Raw genomic sequence first — 14,016 nt, forward strand, 5'->3', positions numbered from 1 at the left:
TATTCTATTCTATTCTATTCTATTCTCTGACTTTGGGCTGGAAGAGAGGAGATACAGACAGGATATTAGGAAGAAAATCTTTCCAGTGAGGGTGGTGAGACACTGGAACGGGTTGCCCGGGGAGGTTGGGGATGGCCCCTCCCTGAACAGCCCTTCAAGGCCAGGTGGGATGAGGCCTTGAGCCACCTGGGCTGGTGGGAGGTGTCCCTGCCCATGGCAGGGGGGTTGGAACTGGATGATCTTTAAGAATTGAATTGAATTGAATTGAATTGAATTGAATTGAATTGAATTGAATTGAATTGAATTGACCAGGTTGGAAGAGATCTTTGAGATCACCAAGTCCAACCTATCACCCAACACCATCTAATCAACTAAACCATGGCACCAAGTGCCTCATCCAGTCTCTTCCTAAACACCTCCAGTGATGGTGACTCCACCACCTCCCTGGGCAGCACATTCCAATGGCCAATCTTTCTTTCTGGGAAGAACTTCTTCCTAACCTCCAGCCTAAACCTCCCCTGGCACAGCTTGAGACTGTGTCCTCTTGTTCTGGTGCTGGGTGCTAGAGAGAAGAGACCAACCCCCTCTTGGCTACACCACTCTATGATCCAGCTCATGCTATGAAAGGAGCTGCTGCCTGCAGCAAGGTGAGGAGGTTCCAAAGGGTCAAGAAGCTCTCCAGCCACTGGAGTGTGCCCCTGGATCAAGTTAACCCCCAGCCAAACCTTTCCAGTGTGCTCACCCCTGCCATCAGTCATTAGCACGCGAGGCCTGCCTGTGGCTCAGCACAGATTTGATCTTGGGTGGGTTTGGGATGACAAAAATTAATGACTTTATGAAGCTGTTACAGAAGGTGACACAGGGAGCCCTCAGAAATTAACAGGCCAGCTTTCACTTAAGGAATCCAATGCATTCATTTTCATGCATCACAGTTGGCAGGGATGCTCTGCCGTGGTGGAAAGAGCTCTTCCCCCCGTGGGTCACTGCAGAAAGCTGGCAGGGACTCCTGGTTTGGCTGGGAAGGGACCTTTAAAAGTCATCTAGGCCAACCCCTCTTGCAGTCAGCAGGGCCATCTGCAAGGGGATGTCTTGCAATTAGTTTGTCTGTCAGTGACTCAGAGAAACAGCTGCATGGGGAGGGTTAGTTTGGGGGTTTTTAAGGTTATTCTCATGTTTATTGTAGGGAGGTGGTTTGGGTTTTGGTCACTCTCATCCTCCTCACATCTGCCAAGCAAGAGAAGCAGGGCTCTGGAACTCAGGGTTTTCCCAGAGGTGCAGGCTCACTCTGGTAGCTGCACAGATGCACAGGATTGTTTGGATTGGAAAAGTCCTTGAAGATCATTGAGTTAATCATTCTCTAGCTCTACCCAGGCTGGTGCTAAACCATAGCATAGAGTAGAATAGAATAGGAATGGAATAGAATAGGAATGGAGCAGAATGGAATAGAATAGGAATGGAATGGAATGGAATAGAATAGGAATGGAATGGAATAGGAATGGAATGGAATAGGAATGGAATAGAATAGGAATAGAATGGAATAGGAATAGAATAGAATGGAATGGAATGGGAATAGGAATAGAATGGAATGGAATGGAATGGAATGGAATGGAATGGAATGGAATGGAATAGAATAGGAATGGAATAGAATAGGAATGGAATAGAATAGAATAGGAATGGAATAGAATAGGAATGGAATAGAATAGAATAGGAATGGAATAGAATAGGAATGGAATAGAATAGAATAGAATAGAATAGAATAGAATAGAATAGAATAGAATAGAATAGAATAGAATAGAATAGAATAGAATTAACCAGGTTGGAAAAGACCTTTGAGATCATCAAGTCCAACCTATCAAACCTATCATGTCCTTCAGCCCCATACTTCTGCCTCTTTGAAACCCTTCCACGGGTGGGGATTCAACCACCTCCCTGGCTGGGCAGCCTGTTCCAGGGCTTGTCAACCCTTTCAGTGAAGAAGCCTCTTCTGATGCCCACCCTAAACCTCCCCTGGTGCAACTTGAGGTCTTCTCCAACCAAAATGATTAGAAACCCAGTCAGATTCTGCTGGGTTGCCAGATGTGTGTGCTGGGGACATGAGGTGCCCTCTAGGAGACCAACCAGTTGAACACTCAGCAGTGTGGTTATTTATCTGCAAAGCTGTGGTGGAAGAGCTGCCAGCGTGAAACACGGTGCCAGAGCCTGGGATTTGGAAAGGCCATAGTTAGATACACAACACAGGTTGGAGAAGGGAGTTGTGAGAGGGTTTAATGTTTCAGAGATGGGCTCAGGAGTGGTTTAGCCTCTTGCCTTCCATCCCTTCAGCCCTGGTGATCCTCACATTGCTGCATGCTGGAAAAAAAACCCTCATGGTCTAGTTGCACCTTCTCCTTTCCTGCAAGGTTAATGTGTTGCTGTGTCCTATGACCTGGAGGATTTCATCTTGTCACCTCCTATAAACTTCAAGTGAAGCCTCTTAGAGCAAATTTCTTCCCTTTTTTCTTTTTTTTCCCCTGTTTTAATTTTTTTCCCCTCATCTTTCAGCCTCAATGAATTGCTCCTTCAGCTGAAGCTGCTGTCATGAGGGAGCTGCAGTTGAGAGAATCTGTGGGTTTCAAATACTTCCTGCCCTGGTTTCCTCCTCAGGCAGCAGGAAGCCATCACATCTCCATCAACAACATCCCTTAGTGACACACAGCACCAAGCTGTGGATTAAAATATAGCCTCCTTTTTTCCTTCTTCTTCTTCTTCTTTTTGTTTCACCATTTAATTTAAGTCCTCTTTCCACTGCAGCAGTCTGCAGAAGAAATTGCCTTTCTGAGCTTGACATTGCCAAGGGGCAACGTGGTGCCACAGCCAACTTGTTTATTTTCATCCTTGTCCTTCTCACGAGCCAGAATGCACTGGCTTGGAAGGGACCTCTAAAGGTCATCCACTCCAAGTCCCCTGCAGTAAGCAGGGGCACTTCTCAGGTTCTCAGGATCTCAGGTAGTGATAGGACTAGGGGGAATGGAATGAAGCTGGAGGTGGGGAGATTCAGGCTGGAGGGGAGGAGGAAGTTCTTCCCCATGAGAGTGGTGAAGCACTGGAATGGGTTGTCCAGGGAGGTGGTTGAGGCCCCATCCCTGGAGGTGTTTAAGCCCAGGCTGGATGAGGCTCTGTCCAGCCTGATCTAGTGTGGGGTGTCCCTGCCCATGGCAGGGAGGTTGGAACTAGATGATCCTTGTGGTCCCTTCCAACCCTGACTGACACTATGATATTATGATCCTCAACTAGAGCAGGTTGCTCAGAGCTCCAGCCAGCCTGATCTTGAATCTCTCTGGAGATGGGCTCTCCACCACACCTCTGGACAACCCATTCCAGTGTTCCACCACCCTCATAGTAAAGAACTTCTTCCTAATCTCCAACCTCAATCTACCCTGCTCCAGTTTCAAACCTTTGTCCCTTGTTCCAGTGCTGCAAGCCCTTGTGAAAAGTCCCTCCCCAGCTTTCTTGTAGGCAACCTTCAGGTATTGGAAGGCCACCATAAGGGCTCTCTAGAGCCTTCTCTTCTGCAGGCTGAACAGCCCTAACTCTCCCAAGCCTGTCCCCATAGGAGGGGTTCTCCAGCCCCCTGATCCTCCTTGTGGCTCCTCTGCACTTGCTCTAGCAGGTCCATGTCTTTCTTGTGTTGAGGGCTCCAGAGCTGGACACAGCACTGTAGGTGAGGTCTCACCAGAGCAGAGGGGCAGGATCACCTCTCTCCATCTGCTGGCTATGCTGCTTTTGAAGCAGCCCACGCTGCCATTGGCCTTCTGAGCTGCAAGTGCCCATTGCTGCCTCATGCCCAGCTTCTCACCCACCAGCACCCCTAAGCCCTTTTCTGCAGGGCTGCTCTCAATCCTCATCCTTCAGCCTGCATAGATACCAAGGATTGTCCCAACCCAGGTGCAGCACCTTGCACTTGAGCTTGTAGAACCTGATGAGGTTGACACAGACCCACTCCTCCAGCATGTCCAGGTCCCTCTGGATACTCTGTATGCTTGGGTTCCTGCAGGAGGGTCAGAGTGATTTGGATTTGTGTTTAGATTTGTATGTAGAGGTTGGGAATTAGTCCCAGGTAAAATCCAGGACTTGAGGAGACTCCTGGTTTTCTCTCAAACCCCCTGTGGTTGGTTCCATCTGGAGGTGTGTGTAGAAAGAAGTCTCCTCCACGCTGTTTGTTTTTGTTTCCCACACAGCTGGTGATGCAATCAGCAGTTAATGGCAGGAGGGTTTTTTCCACCCAAAACTGGAGACTGCAGCTTGTGGGAGCTGGTGAAGGGCAGGTAGAGGAGAGGCCAGAGCCTGGCAGAGGAAACAATGTCACCATGAGCCAGCAATGGGCCCTCATAGCCAAGGCAACCAATGGTATTCTGGGGTATGTGAGGAAGAGTGTGGCCAGCAGGTCAAGGGAGGTTCTCTGCCACGAGTGAAGCCACAGCTAGAGTACTGGGTCCACTTCTGGGCTCCCCAGCTCAAGAGGGACAGGGAAGTACTGGGGAGAGTCCAGCGGAGGCTACAAAGATGCTGAGGGGCCTGGAGCATCTCTGTGAGGAGGAAAGGCTGAGAGTCCTGGGGCTGCTGAGCCTGGAGAAGAGCAGCCTGAGAGGGGATCTGCTCAGTGCTCAGCAAGAGATAAAGGGTGGGGGGCAAGAGGATGGGGACAGACTCTTCTCAGAGGTGCCCAGCAACAGGACAAGGGGCAATGGGCACAAACTGGAACCCAGGAGGTTTCCACCGGAACGGGAGGAAAAACTTCTTTGGTGTGAGGGTGCTGGAGCCCTGGAGCAGGCTGCCCAGAGAGGTTGTGGAGTCTCCTTCTCTGGAGAGCTTCCAAACTCCCCTGGCCATTGTGATGCTGGGCAAGCTGCTGGGGGTGCCCTGCTTTAGCAGGGGGGTTGGACTGGATGATCTCCAGAGGTCCCTTCCACCACCCACCACTGTATGATTCTATGAGCAGGACTTAGAATCATAGAATGAACCAGGGTGGAAGAGACCTCAGAGACCATCAAGTCCAGCTTCTCTCAGTTGCAATGAGCAGTGAGGCCAGGAACTGGGCAGAGCCCAAAGGCAGGCGATTGAACACATCCAAGTGCAGGGTTCTGCACATTGGCCACAGCAACCCCAGGCAGTGCTAAAGGCTGGGGGCAGAGTGGCTGAGAGCAGCCAGGCAGAGAGGGACCTGGGGGTACTGGTCAATGGTAGGCTGAACATGAGCCTGCAGTGTGCCCAGGCGTCCAGAAGGGCCAATGGCATCCTGGCCTTCATCAGGAACAGTGTGGCCAGCAGGAGCAGGGTGGTCATTCTGCCCTTGGTTAGGCCACACCTTGAGTCCTGTGTCCAGTTCTGGGCCCCTCAGTTTAGGAAGGAGGTTGACTTGCTGGAAGGTGTCCAGAGAAGGGCAACAAAGCTGGTGAGGGGTTTGGAGCACAGCCCTGTGAGGAGAAGCTGAGGGATCTGGGGTTGCTTAGCCTGGAGAAGAGGAGACTCAGGGGTGACCTTATTGCTCTCTACAACTCCCTGAAGGGAGGTTGTAGACAGGCAGAGGTTGGTCTCTTCTCCCAGGCAACCAGCACCAGAACAAGAGGACACAGTCTCAGGCTGCACCAGGGGAGGTTCAGGCTGGAGGTTAGGAAGAAGTTCTATACAGAGAGAGTGATTGGCCATTGGAATGTCCTGCCCAGGGAGGTGGTGGAGTCACCATCACTGGAGGTGTTCAGGAGGAGACTTGATAGGGTGCTTGGTGCCATGGGTTAGTTGATTAGATGGAGTTGGATGATGGGTTGGATGTGATGGTCTCGAAGGTCTCTTCCAAGCTGGTTTACTCCTATTCTATTCTAGTCTAGTCTAGTCTAGTCTATCCCATCCTATCCTACCCTATCCTATCCCATCCTATCCCATCCTATCCCATCCTACCCTATCCCATCCCACCCTATCCCATCCTATCCCATCCTATCCTATCCTACCCTATCCTATCCTATCCTATCCTATCCTATCCTATCCTATCCTATCCCATCCTATCCTATCCTAACTGGCAGCGGTAGAAGTGAAGCAGGGCTGGGTTGGCAGCGGTGTTTTCACGTGGTCCTGGCTGCCCTGCTGACCAGCTGCTCCTTTTGCCCCTCTCTGGCAGGTGTGCCCTTGTCCACGCAGTGGGGCCCCCAGGGCTACTTCTACCCCATCCAGATCGCGCAGTACGGCCTGAGCCACTACAGCAAGAACCTGACGGAGAAGCCGCCGCACGTGGAGGTGTACGAGACGGCGGAGGAGAGGGAGCGAGGCGGCAGGGCTGCGGACTGGACGGTGCCCAAGGGCTGCTCCTTGGCCACGGTGACAGACAGAGCCAAGCTCACCGGCGTCAAGCAGTTCGTGGCGCCAGGTGGGTGACGCTCCGGGCCGAAGCTGCGCCTCGCCCTGCCCCCCGCTGCGGCCTGGGCAGCTCTGGCTTGCTGGGGTTGATCTCTGTTCCCTTTCTCCTCCGCGACTGAAGAGGACGTGGGTCTGTTGGAGAGGGTCCAGAGGAAGACACAAAGAGCATCAGAGGGCTGGAGCGCCTCTCCTGTCAGGAGAGACTGATGAGAGAGTTGGGGTTGTTCAGCCTGGAGACCTTAGAGCAGCCTTCCAGTATCTGAAAGGGGCTACAGGAGAGCTGGAGGGGAATTGGGGTGGGTAGGACAGGGGAGAGTGGTTTGAAATGGGAGCAGGGGAGATTTAGGCTGGACATTAAGAAGAAATTCTTCCCAGTGAGGGTGGTGAGATGCTGGAACAGGTTGCCCAGGGAGGTTGTGGATGCCTTGTCCCTAGAAGTGTTTTAAGGCCAGGCTGGATGGAGCCTTGAGCAGTCTGGTCTAGTGGAAGGTGTCCCTGCCCGTGGCAGGGAGGTTGGGACTAGATGTTGTTCAGGACTCTTCCAACCCAAACCTTTCTGTGATTCTGTGACCTTAAGTTCTCACCTGAGAATGTCATCTCATTTTTCTGCAGCAGTTCTCCTGCTGGTTTTGGTCCCTCCCTGCTTTCTCAACACTATTCTAATGAAAAATGAGTGAGTCATAGAACAGGATCACAGAATGGTTTAGGTTGGAAAAGTCCAACCACCAACCCAGCACAGCCAGGTCACCACTAAACCCTGTCCCTCAGCACCATATTTCCACAGCTTTCAAACCCCTCCAGGGATGGTGGCTCCACCACTGCTCTGAGCAGTCCTTGACAATCCTTTCCATGAAGAAATTGTTCTTCATGTCGGCCAGCAGGAGCAGGGAGATCATTTTCCCCCTATACACTGCTCTGGTTAGGCCACACCTTGAGTCCTGTGTCCAGTTCTGGGCCCCTCAGTTTAGGAAAGATGTTGAGGTGCTGGAAGGTGTCCAGAGAAGGGCAAGAATGGTTTGGAGCACAGCCCTGTGAGGAGAGGCTGAGGGAGCTGGGGCTGCTTAGCCTGGAGAAGAGGAGGCTCAGGGGAGACCTTCTTGCTCTCTACAACTACCTGAGGGGAGGTTGTAGCCAGGAGGGGGTTGGTCTCTTCTCCCAGGCAACCAGCACCAGAACAAGAGGACACAGTCTCAAGCTGTGCCAGGGGAGGTTTAGGCTGGATGTTAGGAAGTTCTTCACAGAGAGAGAGATTGGCCATTGGAATGTGCTGCCCAGGGAGGTGGTGAAGTCACCATCACTGGAGGTCTTTAGAAAGAGACTGGATGGGGTGCTTGGTGCCATGGTTTAGTTGATTAGATGGTGTTGGGTGATAGGTTGGACTGGATGATCTCGAAGGTCTTTTCCAACCTGGTTAATCCTATTCCATTCCATTCCATTCCATTCCATTCCATTCCATTCCATTCCATTCCATTCCATTCCATTCCATTCCATTCCTCTTCTGGGGCAACCTGAGGCCATTTCCTTTCATCCTGTCACGTGTTACCTGGGAGAGGAGACTGGTTCCAACCTTCTTTCAGGGAGCTGTAGAGAGGCAGAAGGTCTCCCCTCAGCCTCCTCTTCTCCAGGCTGAACAAGGCCTGTTCCCAGCCTGGCACGTAGGGTGCTGAGAAGCTGCAGTCACATTTCCTGAGGCTTTCAGCTCCTGTCTCAAAATAGAAGCCAAAAGAAAAAGAAAGAAAGAAAGGAAGAAAGAGAGAAGATGGAGGCAGTTGTGAAGGCTGGGAAATGAGGCTTCTGTGTGATAAGCAGATGTTGACTGATGATGATAAGGTCTATTTTCAGCCTGGAGCAAGCAGAGCACATGCAGCCCTCCCTCTGGTTGGACCCTGAGATCTTCCTCCTCACTGGAATGTGGAATGCAACCCTTTTGGCAAAATTTGAGATCTTAGTTCTGGGTAACCCAAGTTCACTCAAACAGGGCAGCAAGAGGGAGCAGCTGCCCACATATTTGCAGAGGACTTGGGGAGGATGATGAAGATCTGGGGCTGCACAGGGGCCCTTCTTCACCTGCAGAGGTGCACGATGCATTGTGTTGCTGTGTCCTCAATTTTATGGAATCCCAGACTGGCTTGTCTGGGAATGTCCTTTCAAGCTCATCCAGACCAGCCCTGCTCCAGGTAGCTGGGAGAGCTGCACCTGCAGCATGTTGCTCAGAGCCCCAGGCAACCTGACCTGCAATGGCTCCAGGGATGGGAACATCTCCCACCTCTCTGGGCAACCTGGAACAGGCTCTCTCCACCCTCAGGATCAAACATTTCCCCCTCTCTCCAGTCTGAATCTCCCTCTTTTAGTTCAAGGCATTACCCCTTGTTCTGTCAACAGCAGGTCCTGCTCTGAAGTCTGTCCCCAGCTTTCTTCTGGACACTTTAAGCACTGAAAGGCCACCAGAAGGTCTCCCTAGATTCTTATCTTCTCCACTCTGAACAGTCCCAACTCTCTCAGCCTGGCCCCACATCAGAAGGCTTACAGTCCTCCCAGCATTGCTGTGGCCTCCTCTGGCCCTGCTCCAACAGGTCCTTGTCTCTGCTGTGCTGAGGACTCCAGAGCTGGCCCCAGCCCTGCAGGTGGGGTCTGAGCAGAGGGGCAGAATCCCCTCCCTCCCCCTGCTGTCCCCACTGCTGGGGATCAGCCCAGGACACGGCTGGGGCTGGGATGGGAGTGCTCCGTGCTGGCTCATCTCCAGCTTTGCCACTCCCCCAAGACCCTCTCCACAGAGCTGCTCAGGCAAACAGACTTCACTGTGGTTCCTGTTGTCTCCTTAGCAGGGAAATTCATTATTTCAGGCAGGAGTTTCCTTTCTGCTGGGACAGAGCCATTAATAAGGAGGTGATGAATTTCTCCTCAATCAATACCCATTAGAATTAACGAGTCCATTACTTAAAAAGACAATGAAGTCATTTTCTCTTGGCACCTTGGGCCTGGATCCCTGGGGAAAAAATTGTTGAACACTCTGGTGGCTCTGTAGTAGATAAATATGGTTAGAGGAGAGGCTAAAGACCTGCTCTGTATTCTCTCTGCATCCCCTCCTCTTAGGTGGCCTCGAGTAATGGATTTAGGGTGCTTAGGGCAGCACAAACAAGAGGAGCCTTCAGTTCTCCTTCTTGCAACTCCTTTTTGTGCCCCACTCTTACCATTCACTTCATTATCCCACAGCCATTTGTTTACCAGGAGCCATAAAACTCGTTTGACAGCCATTGTGGGGGGGGGAGGGGGTGAATTAGATTCTTCTGATGCTGGGTATCAAAGTTCTTGGTTTCTCCTCCCGACCCAGGTGCTGCTCTCCATAACTCCCAAGGAGGGAAAGTTGTACTTTAAATGGTTGGAAAACGTGATGTTGAGTCCCCCAAAAAATGGATACTGGTCATGAATACCTTAGGAGGCCTTGTAAAATGGGATTGTCCCCCTGGAGTGGGCATGGTGAGGCCACACCTTGAATCCTGGCCTCAGGTTTCAGGTCCCTCACTCCAAGAAGGACATTGAGGGGCTGGAGCAGGTCCAGAGAAAGGCAGTGAAACTGGTGAAGGGTCTGGAGAACAGGGCTGGTGAGGAGCAGCTGAGGAAACTGGGAGGTGTTCAGCCTGGAGAAAAAGGAGGCTGAGGTGAGACCTTCTGGCTCTCTGCAACTCCCTGAAAGGAATTCAGGTGGAAGTTGGTGGAGGTTGGTCTCTTCTCCCAAGGAACAGGCAATAGGACAAGAGGAAATAGCCTCAAGTTGCACCAGGAAAAGTTTAGGTTGGACACGAAGAACAATTTCTTCCCCTTGAGGGTTGTCAGGGCCTTCCCCAGGCTGCCCAGGGCAGTGGTGGAGTCCCCATCCCTGGAGGGGTTTCAAAGCCCTGGAGATGTGGTGCTGAGGGCCATGGTGGTGAGCTGGCAGTGCTGGGGTAAGGGTTGGGCTTGGTGATCTGGGTGGTCTTTCCCACCCAGAACGATTCCATGCCTGTATGAAAATACCACGGGTTAGTTTGGGGGAGTTTTGAAGGTTGAACTCGATGATCTTGGAGATCTTTTCCAACCTTAATGATTGTGTGAGATGAGGAAAGGCCTCTGCCAAGCTGCCCATTAACTTGATGGCTGCACAGAGAAACGTTTCGGGGGGTGTTTGACCCATCAAGATGTGGCAGGATGGAAACAGTTGCCTTGCAGATGGGAGGCTTTGTTCTCTGAGAAGCCTCTAATTGAAGATGACTTTCCCTTAAGTGTTCACCACCCCCCTGAGCATTCGGAGCTCCAGGATTCACACACAGCCTTACAAACTAATTAGCCCTTTGATCATCCAGTAGAGGTTTTCTGTGGGGGAGAAGTTGATTTTGCACATCGAAATGGAGCCTCCAGGAGAGCGCTGGGGCTTCAGTCTGTGCCATCGCCTAGCAGCTTTATTTCAAAGGGGAGGTTTAATTAAGCTGAGTTTTGCCCAGGGAGAGGTTAATAAACACTTTCCCATCTTAGTCTTTATGTTTGCTTCTTTCTTTATCTTTTTATCCTTCCTGAAACTGATCAGCCCTCACTGGGTTTTGGAACTGCCAGGTTGGGAAAGACAAAAGTAGCAGTTTTGGATATCACAGAACCATTCAAGTTGGAAAAGACCTCCAAGATGAAGTCCTACCTTCAAAACTCTCCTAAAACTAATCCATGCTGTTTTCAGAGTCATGGAATCGTGAAGGTTGGAAAAGGTCTCCAAGATCATCAAGTCCAGAGATTAAACAACACTGCCAGGTCACCACCAAGCCATGTCCCTCAGCACCAGATTATCCTCGCAGCTTTCAAACCCCTCCAGGGATGGGCACTCCCCCAGCGCCCTGGGCACCCTGGGCCAGGTCTTCACAGCCCTTTCCAGGAAGAAATTGTTCCTCATGTCCAACCTAAACCTCCCCTGGGGAAACTTGAGGCTGTTTCCTCTAGCTTGTTCCTTGGGAGAAGAGACCAACCCCCCATCTGGCTCCAAACTCCTTTCAGGGAGGAAAGGATTCCCCTCAGCCTTCTTTTCTCCAGCTGAACAACCCCAGGTTCCCCAGCAGGGCAGCCTGGTGCAGGCCTTGACAACCCTTTTTGGCCCCACTCAAAAGTCTGTCCCCAGCTTTCTTCTGGCCTCTTTAAGTCCTGAAAGGCCACCAGAAAGGCTCCCTGGAGCCATCTCTTCTCCAAGCTGAACACCCCCAAGTCTCTCAGCCTGGCCTTATAGCAGAAGGCTTCCAGCCCAGGGCTGAGACCATCTCTGGTGCAGGAACCATCCACAGGTCAGGGATCATCCCCAGGGCTGAGACCATCTCTGGGGCAGGAGCCAACCCTCCCAGCATCGCTGTGGCCTCCTCTGTGACGGCGCAGAGGAGGAGTGACTGAATTATTGATGGGCTGCTCTGAAAGCTTTTAGATGCTGCGTGGTAAGAGAGGTTACCTCGGGGAGCTGCATGTTGGTGGAGCTTGGAGGCCTTGGGGAAAGGTGGGTTTGGGGGGAGGAGGGTTTGTCCCCCCTGACCAAGGGTTTGCCCCCTGACCAAGGGTTTCTTGGGCTGTCTTGCAGACAGTACGGAGGGGGTGTCCCTGCAGCTGGGCAACAGCCGAGACTTCATCATTTCCTTTGATCTGAAGTTCACAACCAACGGCAGCATTTCGGTGGTGCTGGAGACGACGGAGAGGAACCAGCTCTTCACCGTGCACTACGTCTCCAACACCCAGCTCATCGCTTTCAAGGACAGAGACATCTACTACGGCATCGGCCCCAGGACTAGCTGGAGCACCCTCACCAGGGACCTGGTCACCGACCTGCGGAAGGGCGTCGGCCTCTCCAACACGAAAGCCGTGAAGCAGACCAAAATCATGCCCAAGAGAGTGGTGAGGCTGGTGGCCAAGGGTAGAGGCTTCCTCGACAACGTCACCATCTCCACCACCGCTCACATGGCCGCCTTCTTCGCCGCCAGCAACTGGCTGGTGAGGAACCAGGACGAGCGGGGCGGCTGGCCCATCATGGTCACCAGGAAGCTGGGGGAAGGCTTTAAGTCCTTGGAGCCGGGTTGGTACTCGGCCATGGCCCAAGGGCAGGCCATCTCCACGCTGGTGAGGGCCTACCTGCTGACGAAGGAGCAGGTGTTCCTCAGCTCGGCCCTGCGGGCCACGGCTCCCTACAGGCTGCCGGCGGAGCAGCGCGGGGTGAAGGCGGTCTTCATGAACCGCCACGACTGGTACGAGGAGTACCCCACCGCCCCCAGCTCCTTCGTGCTCAATGGCTTCATGTACTCCTTGATCGGCCTTTATGACCTGAAGGAGACGGCCGGGGAGAAGCTGGGCAAGGAGGCCCGTGTGCTCTACGAGCGGGGCATGGAGTCCCTGAAGGCCATGCTGCCCCTCTACGACACCGGCTCAGGGACCATCTACGACCTTCGGCACTTCATGCTGGGCACCGCCCCCAACTTGGCGCGCTGGGACTACCACACCACCCACATCAACCAGCTCCAGCTCCTCAGCACCATCGACGACTCCCCCATCTTCAAAGAGTTCGTCAAGAGGTGGAAGAGCTACCTGCGAGGCGGCCGGGCAAAGCACAACTAAGAGCTTCCAACCAAACCCCCCACCCCCAGCCGGGGGCCGCCGCCTCGCGCGGGGCCGCCCCCCGCCAAGCTCTCCTCCGGCCTGGGGTCTCCGATGGTGGACTGTCTCAAAAGAAGTGATCCTTAAAGCTGACCTCCAGATGAAATCATTGCATTCCAGTGGGGAGCAAAACAAAACCCAACCCCACCCCACCCCGCCTTTGGGTGTGATGGGGGGGGGGGGGGGAGCTGAGAACTTCACCTGCCCTTAAGCGCTCCACAGCCAAACTGTCTGCACGAAGCAAAACCTCTTTGTGCTCTCGAGTTTGAGGGTGTTGGTCTGGGGGGGGGGGAGGAGGGGAGAAGGTTTCTTGTGTTTGGTTTTGTTTTCTTTTTCCCTTTTTTATTTTTCCCCTAGGAAAAGATTTGCAGAAGCCATACAGGTCTCTAAAAAGAAAAGGAAAGAAAGAAGGAGAAAAAAAACACCCAGCACTTATTTTTGGCCTGAAAAGTTAAAGTTGTGGCCTCTTAAAACCTTGGGGGTGGGGGGGTGAGGGGTTCTGTGTGTGTGTGTTGGAGCAGCTGGTGTGGATGTGTGTTCTGCTCATGGCCTGGGGGAGTGGGCAGTGGGCTCTTTGGAATGATTTCTCTTTAGTTTCTGGTGGGGGGGGAGGAGGGTGGGGGGAAAACAAAATATCCTTCACATTTGGATTCCTCTTGACCAGTTTTTCTATAGGGAGATTTATACCTAGATCTATCTCTATTAATTTTTTTTTGGAGCTGTATGGTTTCTTCACAGATGTAGCGATGGAGGTAACCTGCAGGCTTGGAAGTCACATCCCATAAGCACAACTTATGGACTGCACAAAGCCTGTGAGCGCACCACCCCCTTGAGAGAGCCAAATTTGCCATCCTCACCCAGCAGCTTTGCTGTTGGCTGCTTCTCCTCCTCCCCAGAAGCTGGGATCGCTGGTCATGTAGCCCCTTGGTTTGTGCTTCGGCTTTTAGTGAGGTTTCCCTGAGCTTTGGCAGCATCATTTCCACT

The 14,016-nt window shown here is 52.5% G+C and overlaps 1 protein-coding gene across 1 annotated transcript in view; it reads left to right on the forward strand.

The window, feature by feature from the left end:
- The window catches only part of GLCE (glucuronic acid epimerase), a 63,055-nt gene extending 49,828 nt beyond the window's left edge, over positions 1-13,227 (forward strand). The window contains exons 4-5 of the mRNA XM_068143560.1: positions 6,152-6,397; positions 11,969-13,227. Coding sequence (XP_067999661.1) covers positions 6,152-6,397; positions 11,969-12,993 — 1,271 coding nt within the window. The 3' untranslated portion in view covers positions 12,994-13,227. The remainder of the gene's footprint in view (positions 1-6,151; positions 6,398-11,968) is intronic.
- Positions 13,228-14,016: the final 789 nt, after the last annotated feature.

This window comes from Melanerpes formicivorus, unplaced genomic scaffold (genome assembly GCF_026170545.1).
Source record: "Melanerpes formicivorus ecotype bairdi unplaced genomic scaffold, bMelFor1.0.p_v2 SCAF_10, whole genome shotgun sequence".
Taxonomy (NCBI): domain Eukaryota; kingdom Metazoa; phylum Chordata; class Aves; order Piciformes; family Picidae; genus Melanerpes; species Melanerpes formicivorus.